Here is a 22,170-nt window from a genome sequence, read left to right as displayed (position 1 = left end):
TTTAGATCATCCTATTTTTGTAATTTTTTGGCTCGATTTAGAGGGTGATGGTGGTCAACAATTAAGACAAATATGGTCATAAATCCAGTGTATTAGTTGGAGATTTTGTCACCCAAAATATAGTCAAGAAAGGATCCCAGGGTTTTGTTGTTGTTGGTCTCCCTGCATTGCTACTCCAATATATGGACATAAAATTTTATTCTAGGATGAATTTTTTAAAATTTTAAGAGAAGGTGAATTTATATAATTTTTTAAGATAAAAATATATTATTAAAAAATATAAAATAATAATTTAAAATTTTTAAAGAATAATTACCCTAATCATTCTCTCTGTCCTCCCCACTCCCGTATCCCCATGCAATAATATACCTCTTTAATTTAGAAATAAGTACAAAAGGGTTAAGATAGAAACATATGATCAACCTTTTTGTTTGGTTCCATATTATGTTCGTGTCTCCCTCTCATTGTATGCCTCTTGTTGTTCGGATAGGGTCATCTTCTACAGTTTTTTAAAAATTTAATTTAATTTTAATCTTATTTAAAGGAAAACAAAAGAGAAACTCTAAGAAAAGAAAGGAATGTCTTCTTAATAATTTTAAAATCTACGACTTCATAAAATATAGAAGAATAAAAATGAGTAGTTTAATAACTTAACTTTTTTTTATGATTATTAATCATTATTAATGACCCATTCAATGTCAAATAGTCATGATTAAATCCAATGGGCTCCACATTAACAATATGTTATATGCTCTATTCTCACATTAATGTCATTTCGTTGTTGAGTTTCTCTCAATATATATATCAACTTTATATGTGATAATAAAATACAGAGGAGAAATCTTGGTTTTGGAGAATTAAGATTAGGCTTATATAACAAAATAGTAATTAAAGTATATAATTTTTCATTTAAGTATTTAAAGTATTTTTATCAAAATAAATATTTAAAATTATTTTTTGTCAAAATAAGTACCTAAAGTATTAAAAAAATTCATCTACCTAAAATGTTACTTAATTAACGCCACATATTAACTTTTTTTAAAATTTGGATAAATAAAATTGAATATTTTAAGTACCTATTTTATCCAAAAAAAAATACTCAATATATATATTTTGACTAAAAATATAACTTTAAGTACTTTACCAAAAAAATACTTGAAGTATTTAAATGAAAAAAATAATAGACTTTATATTTTTTTTTATGATATAAGCTTTAAGATTACAACAAACCTTAGTGAGTTAAAAGATACTAGGAACAAGGATGGATCGAGGGATTAGGAACAAACCTCGAATTTGACAATGTTGATGACTTGATTGTAAAGTTGACGAAGGTCAGTGGCTGATGTAGGGATTAACCAGGGTGAATACATGTTTATCTTAAAATGTTCGTTGTTAATTTTATTAAAGGTATCTATCCTAAAATTTTATTTGTGTTAGTTCCATACAAAAAAAATATTATTAATACATATGAGTCTACCTTTAAAATATTTTTGGATCCATCACTTATGAAAGTTGTAGAATTTGATAACACAAGTAAAGGAATAAGAAAGCAAAGTAACGTTGAAGGTGGCACAAACTAATCAAGTAGTTAAAAGATTTGTTATTATCTTTTGAGATCTTAGGTTCGAGCATCACATATACAAGCAGTGACGGAACACGATATTATTTTTTGAGGGGTCATTTAATTTTATTTGTATATATTAATTAAAGTATTTTAATATTTTTGTTAATATAAATTATATGTTAAAATATCATATTAATAGAATAAAATTTTATAAATCCTTCAAATTTATCTATTTACGTAAAAATTCAAAGAAACAGAATACACCGTTAATAACATTATTTACAGTTGTGTGTAAATTTTTATTTTTGGAGATAAAAATTTATATACCCACATAATAGATATCAATTTATTTGAAATAAAAGCATAAATATAAATTGAATTAAAAAATATTTTTAAAATTATCATCAGCTGAAATAAAATTAAAAGTTTAATACTTGATAACTTGACTGAAATACTCAATTCAAAGAAGATGTATAACTCAAATAAGTCGAACAACCAAACAAAAGAAAATATAAAAAATTACATCTTAAAATAAAAAATGACAAAGGAAAATGGATTTTTATTCATTTCAAAATACAATAATAATAATAGAAAAATATAGATATTATCTTTTTTTCAATGAATGATATTTAAGTGATTTTCAAATTCTAAAGTAGTATATACATTTTTTTTGGATAATCAAAATTAAAAACTTATTATAAAAGTTTTTTTTTTATCAAACTTAATAATTTAATAGGGTAAACTACACATTTAGCACCTAAATTATTACTTTTGTTCAATTTTGGTGTCAAAATTTTATTTATTTTTAAAACTATATCTAACATTTAGTTTAAGTTTCAATTTGGTATCCCGCTGTTGAAAAATAGAATTGCTGATGTGACATTTTAAAAACAAATCAATGATGATGTGTCATTATCTTATGGTGACACATTAACATCATCGTTAAGTTTTTAATTGTGAGGTGCCAAATTGAATCTTAAACTAAACGTTAGGTATGATTATGAAAAACAATAAAGTTTGGATATCAAAACGGAATAAAAATAATAATTTAAGTACTAAATATATAATTTATTCTAATTTAATATATATCTATATATATTATTTTTTTAAATATTTTAGGGGGCCATGGCCCCACTAGTCCCTCCTACCTTCCGTATACAAAAACATAAATATTCATTAAAATCTTTAAATAGATATTACCTTATATTCATTTAATATTTATCAAAAAGGGAAAAAAGAATAATGTCCAAGGTGATTGAACTCAAGCACCACCCCTTAAGAAGGAATTGTGGTGTTTCATAGATACCAATTTCAATCTCACGCCTCATCATCGATTACACCAATCATGCTACATTACTCTCTTACTTCCATATTTTTCATTAAATAAAATTTTAAAATATTATCAAGTTTGCAATCAAGTATTTTACTATCATTAAATCTTTAGTCAGATCATTGCATGATATATTGACATTGTAAAATAAGTCATGATAAGTATTTTATGCTTTACACAATCTTTAGATTATGTTATTCTCTATGAGGCGTTTCATTGGACTCGTTAGAAGGTAGACATATAAAATCTTAGACATTTCACAACTATGTCATCCTGAGAATACGAGAGGTTTTGATTGAACGCATAACCGAAAAAATCATTACATTAAACTTAACACTCAATTTATATCTTACAATCTATTGGAGGAAACGTATATATAAGCTATTGGAGGAAAAGTTGGAAAAAAAATAGAAAGAGAGCGAGAGAATTTAAGAAAAATGTAATCCTTAATGATTTAAAATCATATATTTGACTCTTCTAACATAACATTTTAGGGTAAACTGCACTTGTAGTACTTAAATTTTTAGAGTCTTTGCATTTTAGTCACCAAGCTTTTAAAACTTGTATTGAAATCATCAAACTTTGAATTTGTTTTCATTTCGACGGTTATCATTAAAAGAAGCTAATGTGACATGACTAGTGACTACATGTTATTTTCCTTAATATATTAATCCCCTTCAATAATATGATGACACATCTGATCATCTTATTAGTAATAAATTAAGAAAAAGGTATTTGGCTTTGGTGAGGATCAAACGAAAGATCTTCAGAGAATTGATCAAATGTCTAACCATCGTATCAAACTAAAAAAAATTGACAGGGGAAGAAATCAGAATTAAACACCAAGATGAGCTATTATATCATATTCTTTCCTTATGATTTTATTTTTCAATCTTTAACATTTTAATAATTATGAGAATATACATATTTTTACATGCAGGACCAGCTCGAGGTTTTAAATCAACTTTCATATATGTATAGGTAAAACAACAACAAATTGTTTATCGACTAAATCTGGTGCCATACCTCTCTTTTAATAAAAGAGATTCTTGATTCAAATGATTCCCTCTTCCAAACTTTGATAAAAATAATTAGTAAAATATTAAAAAGCCAAAACCTAAGGTTTAAATTTGTGTATATATATATATATATATTATAGTGGGGATTGGGGAAGAATTAGTATACAAGCAGATTTTTTTTAGTTCAAGTTGAAACTTTAATTTATCTTTTCCAACCTAGGCTAAAAGATTTGTGATATATTCCTTCATTCTCTTTTAATTTTTTTAAAAGAATTGTTAGATAATTATTAGTGTTTTAGAATGAAACTTGGACCGCCTTAGAATAAATTATAATCATAATTAAATCCCACAATTTGGCACCGCCAAAGCTGATTATTCTGACTAAGTCACTCAACTCTACAAGCTTAACTATAAGTGATCACTGACAATGGATTATGATTTGCAGGTGGAAATTAGTTCATGCGAAAAGTCCACAAACGTACCCCTAATCATTCTCTTAATCATGGAATTCTTTATGTTTTAAAAATATATTTATTAAGGAATTTATATTTGATACATTAATCATAAAATTTCTAATTTAATAATAATAAAATAATTGAGTCTTTTTTTTTTTGTTTTTAAAATTTAGTATTTTCTATTTTATGTGGAAATTTTTTATTAAGAGTCCAAGAGAATGATACTTTAGTTTTCCCCGTCCCTACGTTGATGTTAAATACGAGTAAAGTCAAAAAGTAAATCATCTCATCATGCTACAGTCAAAGATTAGAGGGAACTAGTTGAGTGGTATTTTACCCCTTTTAAGAAATTACTAATATTCCAAAGAGAATATAGGACACAAATATGCAGTAATGTATATATGAATATCAGTGAAAATAATATTACTATTTACGCTTTTCTTCATTAGTTATGCATTGTTTGGGATCTATGAACAACTGCAACAAAATAAGTTTTTTTTTTCACGATTTCACCTTCAAGGTAATTTTAAACTTGGAAATCGAAAATAAATAAAATGCATTAGAAGTGGTAAAAAGATATTAAAAGTATTTCATGTAGGGGCCAATTGAAGTCCAATAATGGAATTCATGTCATTGTCAGGTGACATTGTTTTGGTGGATTTGGAATCAAAGGGGGACACACAACATGTAAAAAAGATGGTTTTGATTTTATATATAATCATCGGAGGCATAATACTATGAAGGAGTGATGCAAATCGATATGTTAAAAGAGAGGATTAAATAAATAAATAAATAAATCTTTTTGAATGCAATGCTTGATGATTGGGGTTTTGGAACATACACATCAACTCTTAAGTAATTTGTTTTGTCTTAATTAATTGATCGAATAATCAGAATGTTTTGTCTTATTCATTAAGTTCGAACAAATAATCACAAACGGGCATGTTCTCATATATGTTGAAATTAACTAATTAAAAGAAATAAGACGGTGGGGACAAATATCGACGTCCAACTATCTTAAGAGGGTTTGTTAAAGAATAAAACAGGGTTACACTTTGCCTTTTACATGGGACATTTATAATATGAACCCAAACCTTTTAGGGTGACCCTAAACCTAGGACAAAAGGCATTAGACTATCAACAAAGTCGGTCATATATGTTAGATTAAGTTTTAGGTATATATGCGTGATAAATCCTATTGATGTGTTATACATGTACGTTAAATATAAAGTGCGAAGTTCTTGGATCTCATCGTCTTTTCAAAAAAAGCATGAACTACCACCTACCAATTGCAACCCAAGTAAATTGCGTCCACATGGAGGCAAAATGCATTTCCCGATTATCAATAATTGAAATAAATATAAATAATTTATATAATTAAGAATAAAAAAAACTATAGTGGGAGGATGAATCTAGAGGTTGGATTCAGTGAGTACCAGCAACCTACACTCGAATATCGATATATACAGATTAAAAAATATTAGGTAAAAAAAATTTATTAAAGAAATTGTCAAAAAAGATCAGAGCATAGATTTGTGGGGTCCATCCATTTTTTTCTCCCTAGATTTGGTCGTCCCCGTCCTTTCTCCGTTGATGTGACCCCAATTACCCACCAGCTGCCATGGCTCAGGCTTCACTCGCTACCTTAGCGGCTCGGCGCCAATCATTTTCTTCACTCTTTTACTGGTAATAAGCAGCGGGGAACTTTCTCTCTTTCCTTTGTCTTTGATCACCACCTGTATTTCCATTGCTGCAAACAAAAAACAGCCTCCTCCTCAAAAACCAGGAAAACTTTCTATATTTTTAAAATTCTAAACCATATATATAAAAACATATATTCCTCTGCAAGCAAAAGTCCTATAAATATCCAATGCCTCTTTTGAAACCGTTGGATTCTGCAAAGGAGAGAGAGAGAGCTTTGAGAGAGGAAAACCCAAATGCATATAGTGATAGTTACACTACTATTTGATTCTTTTAGCTTCTATCCTTTGCCTCATTTTATACTTGGTTTGTGACTTGTGAGTGATAACAAAGACCTGAGCTTTTTCTTTGTTAAACCCCCCTATTGGTGAGAGACTGGGAAAAATCGTTATCTTTCTAGTTAAGATCTATTGAGTATTTTTTGCTTGCTGGTGTTAATGGGTACAAGCTTCGAGGGACTCAAATAAAATACTGGTGTTTGTTCACACTTTAAGGATCAAAACTTCAAAACGCTTTGTTTTTGAGAGGTGACGTGTGGGGCTGAAGTGTTGGAACATAAGTAAGAGCAGACTATATGTTTTTGTTCTAGCATTAAGTTTTGGTTCAAAAGAACAATACTTGGGGTGTTTTGGTGGAGAAGACGATTGATTGGAGGCTGATGAAGCTGAAAGCGATCATCTTTTGTAGTAAAACCGGTTTCCGTTGAAAAACCTCAAGTCTCGGTCGGGGCTTTGTGTTTTTGCTTGTCGTTAAAGTCTTCTTCGATGGGTAAATTGTCAGCTTTTTGATAAACTGGTTCTTGTTTGGCGTAGTTTTTTTAATTTCTGGAGACACAGGAGTAGAAATAAAGGTTTTCTAGCGCAGGTGTCCTTGTTTGGAGGGTTTCGCTGCTTAATTGGTGTAGCCAAAGGAGTAGTTTTGCTGTGAAAATCTTTTTCTTGAGCGTATAAACTTAGGATTTAAAGTTTTTGTTGAACTATTTAGAAAAAGAATGAGGCTCTCTTCAGCTGGTTTCAATCCACAACCTCAGGAAGGTATGCTTCTTTAATATTTTTCTCTCTCTAAGGATTAGATTATGTTTCTTGAGAGTGGTGATGGGGGAATGGGAGAATTAAAATTTTCATGGGGTTGTAGAAAACGTAGGAGAAAAAGTTAAAACTACAGATCAGTAACTTCAATACATTTCCCTCCTTTTACTGTCTACTCTCTAAAATTTAAAAACCATTCTGCTAAGATTTCATTCATCGTTTTCTTCATTTCAAGCGGAGGTTTACAATGGTTTTGCGTCTTATTTTTTTTCTGCTCTGCACAAGCTTTGTTTTACCTATGTTTGTTGGAAGTTTGTCTCTTCTATCTTTTGACATTCATTGACCCTTCAAATTCTATGTTTAATTTAGTGATCGGGGGTGGGATGTTTGTTTGTAAACAATATTAGCTCAGTTTCTTTCTTTGCCTTTTCTCTTTTAAGTTCGTTGGAAGTATTTTTAAACTAATGCAAAAAAGATTTTGCAGGAGAGAAGAGATTTCTGAATTCTGAACTTTGGCATGCATGTGCGGGTCCTCTTGTGTCTCTACCTCCAGTCGGAAGTAGGGTTGTTTACTTCCCGCAGGGTCATAGCGAGCAGGTTGGTATGCTTAAATCTAGTTTTTTCTTGCAATGATCATTTGATTTTTGAACCAGATTTTGTTTTGCAGTCGGTATGGTATATCAACTTGCGATTACTTCGTCCAAAGTAAATTATGAATAATGAATGTTTCAATATCTTTTTTTCTTGGGAAAAGTGAGAGTTATTTTGCAGCATATCATCATTACTGTCCTTTTCGTATTAATTGAAAGAATGTAAATAACGTAAGGGTGCTAATGACATGTCTCTGTTAGCACCAAATATCTGCTTGCTGTATGGCTCATCTGCCATTAAGCTACCATAATTGAGCCTCCTGTAGATCTGAGGTGGACTTTTGACTCTTCCAGCACAGCTTTTTTTTTTAAAAATAAAATTTAGATAAGTTTTTTCTCAAAAAAAAATATCAGAAAGATAGAGTTCTAAACGTTCTGGACTGAACTGGACGGGGTTGACAGTGGTTTTCCCTTTCTCTTTAGTTTGCCTGTGTTAGAATCCGTTGGCATATCAAATATAATAATTCAAACTATCAATGTGGTTTTATCCAGACATAGTGGTTCATTCTACTTAATTAATCATCGTATTGCAAACCAACATGTTTTTAAGACATATATTGATGGTTTTTTTATAGGTAGCTGCATCAACCAACAAGGAAGTGGATGCCCACGTACCTAATTACCCAAGCTTACCTGCACAGCTTATATGTCAACTCCATAATGTCACTATGCATGTAAGGCTTGTTTAATTTGATTGTCTGATGGTATATGAACCTATAGACTTGTCTCTAAAGCCTCAAAGCTTGTCAAGTTCAGGCAGATGTTGAGACAGATGAAGTGTATGCTCAAATGACCTTGCAGCCACTGAATCCGGTATGTGATTTTTTCATGGGTTCCCATCGTGATGTTGTCAGTCTTATTCATTGCTTAAAAATATTGAAGCTTACCCGTTCTACAGCAAGAACAAAAGGAGGCTTACCTTCCCGCAGAATTGGGCACTCCCAGCAGACAGCCAACAAATTATTTCTGTAAAACATTAACAGCTAGTGACACAAGCACTCATGGAGGATTCTCTGTTCCTCGCCGAGCAGCTGAAAAAGTGTTTCCTCCACTGGTAAACTGTGCCACCTTAGGCATTGATGTCCTCTTATGCTTTTAATTGAAATGATTTATTTCTAAATTTATGCCATTGATTGCCAACAGGACTTCTCCCAGCAGCCTCCTTGTCAAGAGTTGATTGCAAGGGACTTGCATGATAATGAATGGAAATTTAGGCATATATTTCGGGGTGAATTTACTACTAGTCCTCTTTTCCCTTTTCAAATATGGAACTTTTTTACCAAGAAATGCTACTTCCTGCTACATATTCCCTTATAAAGTTGTAGAAAATGGTTTTTTCCCTCTCTAATTCATCATGTGTTCTGAAGAAGTTATAGAAATTGTCACAGACAATTAGCATTTCCTTAATTATAATTTTGGCCACTGTATGGCACAAGGTGATTTGATTAGTACAATTGTACTAACAGTCATTGACTTCTTCTTCTTTGCAGGTCAGCCCAAAAGGCACCTCTTGACAACAGGATGGAGCGTATTTGTAAGTGCTAAAAGACTGGTTGCAGGTGATTCAGTGCTTTTTATCTGGTAGGTAGCTGGCTTGTCTTGTATCTGGTTTTACTTCTGCTTGCGTTATTGGTATTTTGATGTTCAAACCAACATATTAGGTTATTTTGACAGGAATGAAAAAAATCAATTACTTCTTGGTATCCGACGAGCTAATCGGCCTCAAACTGTAATGCCTTCATCAGTTTTATCAAGTGATAGCATGCACTTAGGGCTTCTTGCTGCTGCCGCACATGCAGCTGCAACAAATAGCCGCTTCACTATATTTTATAACCCAAGGTATGGTGCTATAGCAATGCTTCTAACCATTGAAGTATTCCGTCTAGTGATTCCTCTGCCCTTTAAAACATGTGCCTCTTCAATTCAGGGCTAGTCCATCAGAATTTGTCATACCTTTGACAAAATATATCAAAGCTGTCTATCATACTCGAGTTTCTGTTGGTATGCGCTTTAGAATGCTGTTTGAAACCGAAGAATCAAGTGTTCGTCGGTAAGTTAAACCTTTTCGCTTTTTGCCATTTCAATCAAAATGTTTAAAGTAGCTTTCCTTGCAAAAGGATAAGATTATTATATTGTTTATTTTTTAACATCATTGGCTTTGCATCTGATGATTTTGCGTTTACCAGATACATGGGTACAATAACTGGCATAAGTGACTTAGATCCTGTTCGTTGGCCAAATTCACATTGGCGATCAGTCAAGGCATGTTGAGAATGTTTTACCTTTATCTTTTTTCATTGAGAATCTTGCACATTTTTTGTTTTGGATTTTCTATCTATTTTTTGGACCTGAACCTATTCATGCAGGTTGGTTGGGATGAATCAACAGCTGGGGAAAGGCAGCCAAGAGTTTCCTTGTGGGAGATCGAACCGTTGACAACATTTCCTATGTATCCATCTCCATTTCCTTTAAGGCTTAAGCGACAATGGCCACCAGGATTACCTTCTTACGGTATGCTAGTCTGCTGCTAAATCCATGGCTTTTCAGCTTCAACTACTTGTTTTATTTCTCTTACCCTCTCTTATGTTGAATTTGACTTTTAAATAGCTTATAGCTTTTATTCCTATGTAATACTTTTGACATTTTTAGATATTTTTTTAATTCGACTCTCTTGCTCTTAGGTTTCAAGGATGATAGTTTAGGCATGAATTCTCCATTTATGTTGCTACAAGGAGACGCAGGTCGAGGAATGCAGTCTCTGAACTTTCAGGGGATTGGAGTTACACCATGGATGCAGCCAAGGTTGGATGTTGCTTCCTTGTTGGGTTTGCAGACCGACATGCACCAAGCTATGGCTGCTGCTGCACTGCAAGACATGAGAGCTGTGGATCCTTCCAAAGCAGCAACCACTACCCTTCTGCAATTCCAGCAACCCGAAAATCTATCCTGCAGGCCTGCTGCTTTAATGCAACCCCAGATGTTGCAGCACTCTCAGCCGCAGGCCTTTCTTCTGGGTGTTGAAGACAACCAACATCAGTCTCAATCTCAGACTGAGGCTCAAACACAGCCACATCGTGTTCAGCAACAATTGCAGCAGCAGAATTCATTCAATAACCCTCAACACCAACAGCAGTTGCAGCAGCAGCAGCAACTGGTTGACCAACAGCATATTTCTAGTGCAGTGTTTGCTATGTCACAGTATGCTTCGGTCTCTCAGTCCCAGTCATCACCTTTCCAAGCCATACCTTCACTATGCCATCAACAGAATTTTTCTGATTCAAATGGGCACACCGTGACCAACTCTATTATTTCTCCTTTCCGTAGTCTTTTGGGTTCTTTTCCCCAGAATGAGTCATCCAATTTGCTCAACTTGCCTAGATACAACCCCGTAATAACTTCTGTTGCACGGCCATCGAAGCGGGCTGCTGTTGAAGTTCTCTCATCTTGGTCTCCACAATGCATTCTGCCCCAGGTGGAACAGTTGGGGCCTATCAAGACCAACATTTCTCATAATCCTATTTCCTTGCCACCCTTTCCTGGCAGGGAGTGCTTGATAGACCAAGAAGGGGGTACCAATCCACAGAGCCATCTCTTATTTGGTGTTAATATAGAGCCTTCATCACTTCTGTTGCAACATGGGATGTCAAGCCTTAGGGGAGTTGGCAGCGATAGTGACTCGACTACTATACCCTTCTCTTCTAATTATACGAGTACTGCAGGCACTGATTTTTCAGTTAATCCAGCAATGGCACCTTCTAGTTGCATTAATGAATTGGGATTCTTGCAGTCTCCAGAGAATGTGGGCCAAGAGAACCCACAAAGTAAAACCTTTGTTAAGGTCAGTTGCCTTCTTATCTAGATTAATTAATTTGGCTGGTGTTATGAGTTCCATTTGGCTTGTGAATTTGGCTCTTTCACAGTTGCAAGTTTGATTTGTTGGCAGTTTTATAGCCTTCATTTTTCATACTAAATTATTTCGATACTTTGTAACTGATGTGAATACTTCTATTGCGGAACAGGTTTATAAATCAGGGTCCTTCGGGAGGTCATTGGATATCTCCAAATTTAGCAGCTACAATGAGCTGCGTAGTGAACTCGCACACATGTTTGGCCTTGAAGGCCAGTTGGAGGACACTTTGAGATCAGGCTGGCAGCTTGTATTTGTCGATCGGGAGAATGACGTTCTTCTCCTTGGTGATGACCCTTGGCCGTAAGTTTCTATTATCCTATTGCATGCATATAGTTGTGTATCAAAATACTTCTAACATCGATGCACATCTAAGGATAGCACATCTGTGAAAACTTGGTGGGGGTAAATTGAAGCCTTTTTATGAACAAAAAATAATGAAACCTTTTGAATGCATGCATTTAAATCTATTTTGCGTTTTCCACATGCTATGTTCTTTGCTAATTCCAAACTTTACTTTCCATTTCGTTTACCCCAGGGAGTTTGTGAACAGTGTGTGGTGCATCAAGATACTTTCACCGCAAGAAGTTCAGCAAATGGGCAAGCGAGACCTGGAGCTTCTTAACTCTGTTCCAGTTCAAAGGCTCTCAAATGGCAGTTGTGATGACTTTGTGAGCTAGCAGGACTTAAGAAATATGAACTCCGGTATCGCTACCGTGGGGTCCTTGGACTACTGAACGATTTTACCTGTTAAGATGATGTTATTCTCCTGTAATGTTAGTGCCTCTTGCTAACCTTTTATAGGTTAAAAGAGCTGACTAACACTAGCTTGAACTATTATATATTCGTATAAGCAAATACTGTAACTAAGAGATCTACGTCGCCTATGTTATGGAAAAATGTAAAATTCATATTTATTAGCACATCATCATCAATATTAATGAAGTAAGCTTTAGGTTTTTCTCTTACAGATTCTTGAACAGTTAACTTATTATATGAGGTAAAAATTACTGCACAAATGACAAGAAGCTCGAAGCTTCCCAAGTCTTGAAACTATTTTTATCTGGTATAAAAATGGGTCCCTATAGAAATTAGGTCTGGAAAATCAACCATTTCTGTTTTGCTTTGGTATGAACATGGCCCAGTTTTGTTCATTTATTCCAACTTTTGGAAAGTGAACATTAACCCTACTTTCACTATCATCATCGGCTGGCTCTCGACTTAAGCCGAGGGGTTGTCAAAATCCAACCTATCTGATGAAAGTGAGATACTGGTAGTCTTTCGAACATATCCTGGGAGTTTAAAAAGGTCAGTGTCGGGGGGTTTGTTCGAATGGCTAATAAATGATGCTGCTTGGGAAAACGTTAGATGATTCCATTGCCGTTCATCTCGACGACACAATGATTATTTCATAACTATCTTTGAAATGGTGTTTTAAATCAAACTGAAAAGATTCTGAAGGCCAATGGGACATACAAAAATCATCTCCCCCGGATGTAAAACATCGTATCTACGACACGTTTTTATGCCTTCGTAGACTTATTAAAAGGAAGCTGATAAGAACAACACTGTCTCGTCAAATAGCGACTGAACTCTTACAGGTTATAGTGAAAAGTTCCGAGTCACTTATTCTTATCTCTGTTCCACCTGAGATTTTAGACAAAAATGAAACTACAGGAGGCAATCACATGCATCAGATGAAATGGAAGGTTTGCAATAATTCCTTAGCCTAACTGATGGGACAGGGTCGATGTTGGTCGACCTGACATGTGAGCCATGTTTCCACATCCAATTTTCAAGGGAATTTATGCCACATCCTCATTTCCACTTGAGAATAGAGCAGAATAAATTTAAAAGAGAATTCTAGTGTTTAGCACAATTCGATTATGCAGTCATTTTTAAGGGATCCATGCTCAACGAACTTAAAGGATCGAATCAAAAGATTGTATACAGTCTCTCTATCCATAAACTACACCCCAAAAAGAGGGGATAAAAAGTTATCAGTTGAGGTCTATTTTTTCTACGGGACGTGGGACTGGATGGCCACAATATAAAGTTGGAAATTAAGGGTTAGTTTTGTGCTTTTGTGGCTACATGTTGTGGGGGCATTTCACTTAGATGGATAGCACTCAAATGCTTGGGGGGTGGAAATGGTGACAAAAAGGGTAGGGCACCCATCAACAATAATAGCCCCATTTCAAAATTAGAGGGTTTCCATCAACATCCTCTCATAGCCCTTTATGTTAACAAGTGGGGGATGACTGAAAAAGGATGTACTTTTTGCCTTTTAACTTGCACCTCATCAATGGCTTTTGCTTGAGAGACCTTGTGTTCTCTGCAAAAAAACAAGTAATAATATGGGCAAAGAAGGCACGTTCAAACTTGTTCTAGTAAAATGTGTGTCATTGCCAAAGTACTGGAAGATTTCATTTAAGTGTGAGAGATTTGGCAACGGTGAAGGAGAGTGATTTTGTCAGTGTTTTGGACAGTTAATGTCCATGACTGTGGGGAAGTTTGAAGATATTGTTTTGATAAACATAAATCTTGTGGATTAGATCTTTGTACGTACACAAGCCGTTTGGTTACTTTCAGCAACATTCATGAAAAGAAATGCATGGAACAAATACAAAAACCAAAAGTCATCCAACTTGATGATGTACAGAGCCACTGATCCTAAAAATTTATTCTTGGTACAAACCAAGGCCATGGATCAGAAAATTGCTTGGCAATTGGTCCGGTTTCTAATGGCGTGAAACAGAACAATTGCAGTATTTGGGTAGGACTAGTTGGACACGGAAACTTGAAACCCTCAAAAGACTACTGAAAATAGTATAGAAAACCAACCAGATCAGAAAGCAGATATTGATGTATAGATTTAATCCTTTACATGTGGCCCGAAAGTGGGAAAAGAGACTTGAACAAGGGAAAAGAAACTTGAACAAGCTCAATATGTACACCAAAGCCGAAGCCAAACGAGACAATTACAGATGTTCATGCATTACTATGAACCATAGGTCTATCCTCCACCAAGGAAATTTTCAAGCCATGTGGATTCGTCCAGGAGTCCAAATTATTTTACACCCCAACTACTGGTATTGAACAAGTCTTCATGGATACAGGCCGATCCCAACTTAGAATGTAAAGTATATGCAGTTGTAGTAAGATTTTCTTTTTTCAAATTCAAATTCTAGTTTTTGAAATGTTGTTACAAACTAGAAGAAATAGGATGCTAGATTCATTATATTTTAAATTATTTTTAGTTACAATTTGTATAAATTCAATATTTCTATTATATGTATTGTTCATTACCCATAAACTTAATGAAAATGATACTTCTATTATTGGTGAATAGTTGTTACTATCCATAATGTATCATTACCTAAAAGGAAGTGAAAATGATTTTCTAGAAAAGATTATTACCTTCAAGGATAAATATATGCATGATTTCAATTGTGTTGGAATTAACATTAATTTCACCAATTGCACTATTCATTTCATCTTCCCATGTAAACAACACAAAAAATTTCAGGCCATTCTTTAAATACAACACTCCTCCATCACCAATCTGCTCAAAACAGGGTTACAAGAGGTTACTTGGCTCATCAAGTGTATGAGCATGCTTTGCTTTTATTGATTGTTTACTACTCCATATTATTATGACAACCAACCACAACACATGTAAGGAGATGATGGCATTCTTCCGGTTTGTCGAATATATTCTGCTTGAACAGCTGTTCTTTCTGCATCTTGGTTCTTTCTAGCTTCAGCTGCAGCTCGTTTTTCTTCTGATCTTCGCGTAGCCATAGCAATCTTCTTCACCATCTTTGCTTGAGCTTGGATTCTCGTTTGATCTACTTTGTCCTGAAAAGTAAAAGACATATATAGTTATTATCAATACTTGATGCTCGGCATATTACCACATAAATGATCCTCTGTCATGATTGCAGTCTTTCCCGACTCAAAATAATTTTTTTTTTAATTTGTAATGACAATTAACTCAACTGCATGATCTTAACCTAAAAAGAAGCCTATTTCAACTGTCTTTCATATTAATTTCAGGTCCAGGTTTACTCTTTTTCATTGAGCTCTAATACCATCAGTTTACATAAAAAAGATCGGTCATCTTTAAATGGTTACAATTAGAACTAATTTTGAGAATGTGATGAAATAAAAGATTTCAGATACCTCTATTCTCCGCATTTCTGCTTCTAGTTTTGCTCTCTGCTGCCTCTCCCATGCTTGAATTTTGATATCTTCATGCTTATACCTGAGAGATTGAGATATGCTTTCAGGAAAATAAATTGATGGGAAATTGTTTAACAAGCGTTAGAACTGCATAAATTTGCAAAGTATCGGTACATGTCAGGACCTTGCTGCATGCTTAGACTTTTCAGCTTCCTCCCATGCTGCTGCTCTTTTTTCATATTCGATCCGCTCAAGCTCCTCCGTACAAGTGGTATCACCTGAAAATGTATTGTCTTCCTTCTCGTCTTTGCTTGCCCAAGCAGCAATATTCATCTTGCCAAGTTGGACACCAAGGGCTACAATCTCTCTTCTTGTCTTGATCTTGGTTTCTTTATCAGACAATGCTTTCCTGCCATTTTGATGTGACTCGTCATCTATATTGCGGTCCAAAGGTGTCGATGTCGGTGTCCCTCTACGAGGAGTAGATGGGATTGAAGATGTTGGGCTTCGGAGCGGTGTTGTTGCCCCTACAGGTGTAGCGGTCCTCGAAGGCTCTTGACTTGCAACAGGGGTCATTTCTGTTCCCATGTCTCTCATACAAACTGATCTCATTGCAGGAATAGCTGCAAGGCCAAATCTTAAGGTATGGGATAAATAATAGATATCAAAAAGCAAAACTATGATCAATATATCCACTCAACAAAATGGAAAAAATATCTGAACACGGAGTAGATCCCTTATTTATACTCCCCACATGATGGTTTCGAGACTCATAAGAATTCAGCATATTCATATCATATGTAATTATAATGGCCTAACCCTCATTTCAATGCTCTTAATCACATTATAATGCAAGTGCTTGTTTTGGGGATCACATGATAATCAACCTGGATGCACAGTACATCGCTACAAATTTATATATTATTTCATACAGAAACTAATAAAAAAGCTGTATATGCAAATTTACCGGTTGTATCTTCTTCAGAGCTTTTTGTACAAGATAACTGAGCCACTTCCTTCAAATCCTTACTCTGAGAAAACTGATCACATAATAGGTTTCCTCCACATGATTGTGCTGAAATAGGATGAGCTCCAGAAGGAATGAAAGAGAACTTGTCAAAGGGTATCTGCACAGCGTGCTGATAGATATCTACCCTCTTAGTGTTGGCTAGGCCATTGGCAGCCAGCTTCTGATCGTTATTCGCCGACTCTGGAGCAACTCTCACCATATGCATAAGAGGATATCGATTAACTTGGTTGTGAAATGCATTCATCTTAGCACAATTAGCTACCGTGTCTTGCCGCTTCATTATCCATTTCTCTGCATCGTTCCACTTCGATGACATAGGTCTCGAGTATGACCTCGTCAGGCAATTGTGTGCTGCTGCTCTCTCCCCTTTATGAAACTCAAAGCTTGATGAACTAGCATTACTATCATAATCAAGGTTTTCATCTTCAAGCATCCTCATTGGATGGATGGCGCTGGAATTACCATTATCATTCTTTGAGCATTGCTGCAATTTAGCACAGCTCGCTTCCACGTTTTCCTGTGTCAGAGACTCCTTTGCTTGGCTAGAAATTTGATCATTTAGGCTGGAATCCAACACTATCTCATTGGACATTTTAACTGGTGAACCATCTAAGCTGGTAACTGTGTATCAATAAAATAAGTTCTAAATCAGCAAGCAAATTTTATAAAACACTTGGCTGAATTCATCAGCTCCGGGCCTAAACCAGGCCAAGCAACAAGCAGAGTCATACTAATGAGAAGTCCTTCCTCGTCGTTATAAAAATGCGAGAAAAGGGAGAGAAAGAAACAAACCTTCCTCGTCAAAATCTTCATTGTTTGAGGCTAATAGACTGTTGACAAACTCAGCATCATTAATTCTAGAAGGAGATGCTCTTGAAGAATTGTTGTTTGATCCATTATTCTTTCGATGGTGATGAGGCCCCATCAGCTTCATCCTTAATTTACTCGGTGAAATGCCACTCTGAAGTATGAAAATATGATTAAAAGCTTTAAATTTTAGAACTTTGTTTAAAACCCAGATCAGATGAAAGAAAGAAAAAAACCATTCACCACCAAAAAGCCCCTATTAACATATGAAAAAAAAATTGAAAAAAAAAAGCTTAAAGGGAGCAGGCTTACCTGAGGTTTGTCTATTCTTTCGTACTCCATTAGATCTCTCTCTGTCGGTTGCCGTCAACACTACTCGGGCTCTAAATACTACCCTTCCAAGGGAATTCTTTCTCTAATAGAGTTTCCAATGTTCAAATCATGACACTCGTTACACTTGCAACCTTCTCTATACCTTCCTCCCGTTCTGACATCGCCACGTCATCACCTCGAAGGGCCCATCTGACGTGGCCGTATCAGATCGTGATGATAAACCAAACGGACTTAAAGGAAATTAGAGGATTAAGCATAATGGGGAAAGAGTAGTAATGAAAAACAAAAGGGAGGGTAGTGATTAAATCATAGGTAAAATGATAAATGATGACAGATTGTGGGGGCTTATCAATAGAGTCTAGTCATTAAATTTAAGATGTTTTAAAGTAGCATGAAGCTGGAAATTTTGACCGATTACCTTTATGGGTGGTCCTCACTTTCCAATGGTTGACCAACGTGGACAACATTTTTTTCTCGACACGTACGCATTTTATGGAATCGGTACTGAAAATATAATTTGTAATTATAAAAGAATGGAAGAAATAAAAAAAATCTGATTGATTGAACTTTTGATGACAGTGATACTTGGAGCAATGACAAGACAAGGGTGAAACGGATGATGCAGTAGAAAGTGAGAGGAAATGTAGGGCAAATAAGGAATGTGAAAGTTGAAAGATGCTTACAGTAGTGTGAGACTCGTGATTGACATGACTTTCTTCCTAGATATCAATCAACCTTTTTTACCATCTCCGTCACAATAAAAAACAGACGCAAACTTACTTAACTAACAATACAAACACAGTGTTTGTAAGAATTAAATGATATTATTGATTAAAGGGGATTATTATTTTTAGAAGTTTCGGGTTTTATTATAATGTTTAGAGGTGAGTAAAAATCGATTCGTTTTGAAAAAATATTTTTTATTTAACTCAACTCGAAAATTAATTTTCGACTCGACTTAAATTGACTTTGAGTTATAATTTCATAAACTCGACTCGACTCAACTTGAAAAAAAATTAAAATTCAAATCGAGTTGTAAAATAGAACTTGAATAACTCAAAATTTTTAGTAATTAGTATATTGATTTTCAAGTTTTAGTTAAGTCACTCGACTCTGTATGATATATTTATCACATATAAAAAAATATGAAGAAATATATATGCATTGTTTATGGTTATAAAAAAATTAAATTGGAATCATATAATATCATAATATTAAAAATATGTATAATTGAATTTAAACATAAACTCTAAAATTCGACTGGAATCGACTCAAATTTTATCAATTCGAAATGATTCGATAGATTTTAAGTCAACTTCGAGTTATAAAATAGGACTTATCAATTCGAATAACTCAAAAAATTTATTCGACTCGTCTAAATCGGACGCTTTCCGTTAACAATGTTTATAAGAATATCTTAGCCTTCATTGTTAAATAGTAAAAGATATCGATATTATATTGTGATTATTTTAAACAAATAAAAAAGTTAAACGTTTTTATTATAAAATTAATAATAATATTTTAAAGTTTAAACTATATATGCCAAACTTAGTAATATTATAATATTATCTCTGTGTTACCCACAGCATATAAAAAAATTAGAAGATTGTTAATCAAAATCAAAACTAAAATTTTGAAAGAATTAAATGTAAAAAGGTTTATTAATTTAATTTAGTGCTTCAAGATCTACCAATATATTATTTTTTTATAAAAAATTATTTATATTTATTTAATTGCTACTTATAAATATATAATATGAAATGTATCGCGAAAGGGATATAACGAAAATTAGACGAATCTTAAAATATATATAGATGATAGAACGAGAATAACTATAAATTTTATATCTATAATGAATCAAGAGATAAAAAAAATATTTTTTTGCAAAAATAAATATAGGAGAAATACATGGCACTCACCCAATCCGATTGAGATCCCTATTTCCAACTTTGAAAAATTATACTCGTCCAGTCAATTTACACAACCCCTTGATTAAGAGACTTCTTTTTCCGCTGTTAAATATTTCTAGGTTACAAAATCCAATGCATAGAAAACCCCAGTTCATTCATAAAAAAGCCCTAGTTCCTAACTACTAAACCCCATCGTTCGCTTTCAATGATTCCAATTCCCTTTTTGCAGGTTTATATTTAAGAATTAAGGACATTAAACTCATCAACAATTCCCTAATTAAAAAAGGAAATTAATTCATTATCCATTAATTCACTGCCCTAGGAGAAAAGTTGAAGGGTCCCCTACCCTAATCTCTTATGATACGATAATTTTGATGATGGGAATCCTTCATTTTCTATAAGCTTTTAATGAATAGTTGCTCAAACTTTAAAGGTAAGTTCTCCAAAAACATTCTTTATACAATAATAAAATAATGGGTGTACGTGGGGCTGCGTGAATTAATAGTGGGTGTTGATATCTATTCACATGTAATGTTCTCTTTGTCACACTCACTGATCCGTGTTCTTTTTGTATTTTAGGGAATTGCCATTGGCATAGACGTCCTCGGTAGGCTTCATATCATAGCCCCCTTGATTGAAGATGGGTTGAATCTTGGTGTAAAATTTTTGTGACGAATCCCCATTGCTCATGATTTATTAATTATTCAAGTCTTAATCACAATTTTCTAGATACAATGAATTTGATTTTTATAAATTTAGTGACGGACATATGTTTTTGTGTTGAAGACGAATTTATAAAATTTTAAGGAGATATAAACTTATAAAATTTTTGAGGAGGTGAAAATAGATTTTCACTAAATAATATAAAAAATATCTAAAATACAAGATTTTGAAATTTTTGAGGATGACTATCCACACATCCCATACTCCATCCCATTGGTTTGTTGTACATTTTGTTTGGATCTTCCAAAGAATTATTGTTCAAACAGTGAGGAACGTTTTGTTTTGTGGGGGCTCATTAGATAGGAATGTGCCCAACTGCCAACTTTAATGACATATTGTAAACAAAAAGCCATTGAATACGGCTTGAGATAGGCCTCTAATTGTGCCTTTGAAAACGATGTTATTTCTGATGTGTGCGAGTGATTATACAAAACAAATTAACAAAGGCCGGCAGCGGTCTCTTGTGGTTAGTTTATAGTTTCTAATAATTAATTGGATTTGATTAAAATTTATTTATTTTATATTTAATTTTTGGTTGTCCTTTCGGTTCTTATTAATCCAGATTGATCCGGATCGCACATCTGACCTTGGTGGGTGAGTCTCGCAACGGGGATTTTCTGCATACATAAAGACTCAAACTCAAGACTTGTTTAAGCGATATCAAACTGTTTACCACTTGAACCAGCTTTATTGGTATTTTATATTTATTATAATATGAAAATTATTTGATTTAAATTTTAATTTATATACACTTTTTTATTTTAATATTATGTATATTGTTTAGATGGAAATATGATTCACAAGTCTGATAAATGGTTGAAAAATTTTGGTCAAATAACTTGCATTTTATTTATTTAGGGTGGCAGGACAGTCCACATTTTTCATACATTTGTCCATATGTTTCATGAGAAGTATCCTAACCTTGTCAATATTTCTCAACTAATTGCTGAAACTTTAGACCAGCCAGGCATTCCGTAGACTTTCAGCCTAACGTGAACACGTGCAGAGAGGAACAGCTCTTCTTAAAACTTGATTTCGCTTTTGAAATTCCATTGAATGTGGACCTGGCAATGCGGGGAATACTAACTTGTATTCGTTCATTAAAAATCAAAGAAACACTGCTTGATTTGATGCATGTGACAATCTAGCTAGGAGATGGTTAGGATGCGCAGTTGAAATTCAAGAGCTGCAACTGGACGTGCATACGAATACATTGAAGGATCTTAATACTAACAAGTTGTTCAAACTAGTAATCAGCTTAATATCATTTAAATGTGTCTCGAATTCGAAATCTTGTGTATGTAGAAAATACTTGTTGAGAGACTCATCCATTAAAATCATGTGTGAAAACAAATCAATTCGAATTAGTTAGAACAAAACCCAAAAAATTGAGAGGACAATAAAAAAAATCTTAATCATATAATAGAGTATTGTTTTACTCTATATAATTTAAAGGAAATTTAAAGTTCCTTGACGTATGTTAAACTAGAGGGAATACCTTTCACATCTCCATGTGGTTAACATTGGC

At 33.8% G+C, this 22,170-nt stretch overlaps 2 protein-coding genes across 2 annotated transcripts; one reads left to right on the top strand and one right to left on the bottom strand.

Moving 5' to 3' along the window:
- Positions 1-6,188: 6,188 nt before the first annotated feature.
- LOC120196336 (auxin response factor 6-like) lies at positions 6,189-12,617 on the top strand. The gene is made up of 15 exons (XM_039198156.1): positions 6,189-6,981; positions 7,015-7,103; positions 7,582-7,694; positions 8,323-8,421; positions 8,504-8,560; positions 8,646-8,801; positions 8,891-8,975; positions 9,238-9,328; positions 9,422-9,586; positions 9,675-9,797; positions 9,934-10,009; positions 10,114-10,258; positions 10,429-11,585; positions 11,767-11,957; positions 12,193-12,617. The coding sequence occupies exons 2-15, from the start codon at positions 7,061-7,063 to the stop codon at positions 12,332-12,334; spliced, it is 2,643 nt and encodes an 880-aa protein (XP_039054087.1). The 5' UTR covers positions 6,189-6,981; positions 7,015-7,060; the 3' UTR covers positions 12,335-12,617.
- Positions 12,618-15,102: 2,485 nt separating this feature from the next.
- LOC120196269 lies at positions 15,103-18,100 on the bottom strand. Its single transcript, XM_039198110.1, has 6 exons — positions 17,989-18,100; positions 17,662-17,830; positions 16,807-17,490; positions 16,024-16,462; positions 15,840-15,921; positions 15,103-15,515 (listed from the first exon to the last, which is right to left on the bottom strand). Exons 1-6 carry the CDS (start codon positions 18,016-18,018, stop codon positions 15,309-15,311), a joined length of 1,611 nt encoding a protein of 536 aa, XP_039054041.1. The 5' UTR covers positions 18,019-18,100; the 3' UTR covers positions 15,103-15,308.
- Between the last annotated feature and the right edge of the window lie 4,070 nt (positions 18,101-22,170).

This window comes from Hibiscus syriacus, unplaced genomic scaffold (assembly GCF_006381635.1).
Source record: "Hibiscus syriacus cultivar Baekdansim isolate YM2019G1 unplaced genomic scaffold, ASM638163v2 tig00117032_pilon, whole genome shotgun sequence".
Classification (NCBI taxonomy): Eukaryota; Viridiplantae; Streptophyta; class Magnoliopsida; order Malvales; family Malvaceae; genus Hibiscus; species Hibiscus syriacus.
The sequence above is the reverse complement of the archived record's forward strand: the minus strand, read 5'-3'. Positions and strand labels throughout refer to the sequence as shown.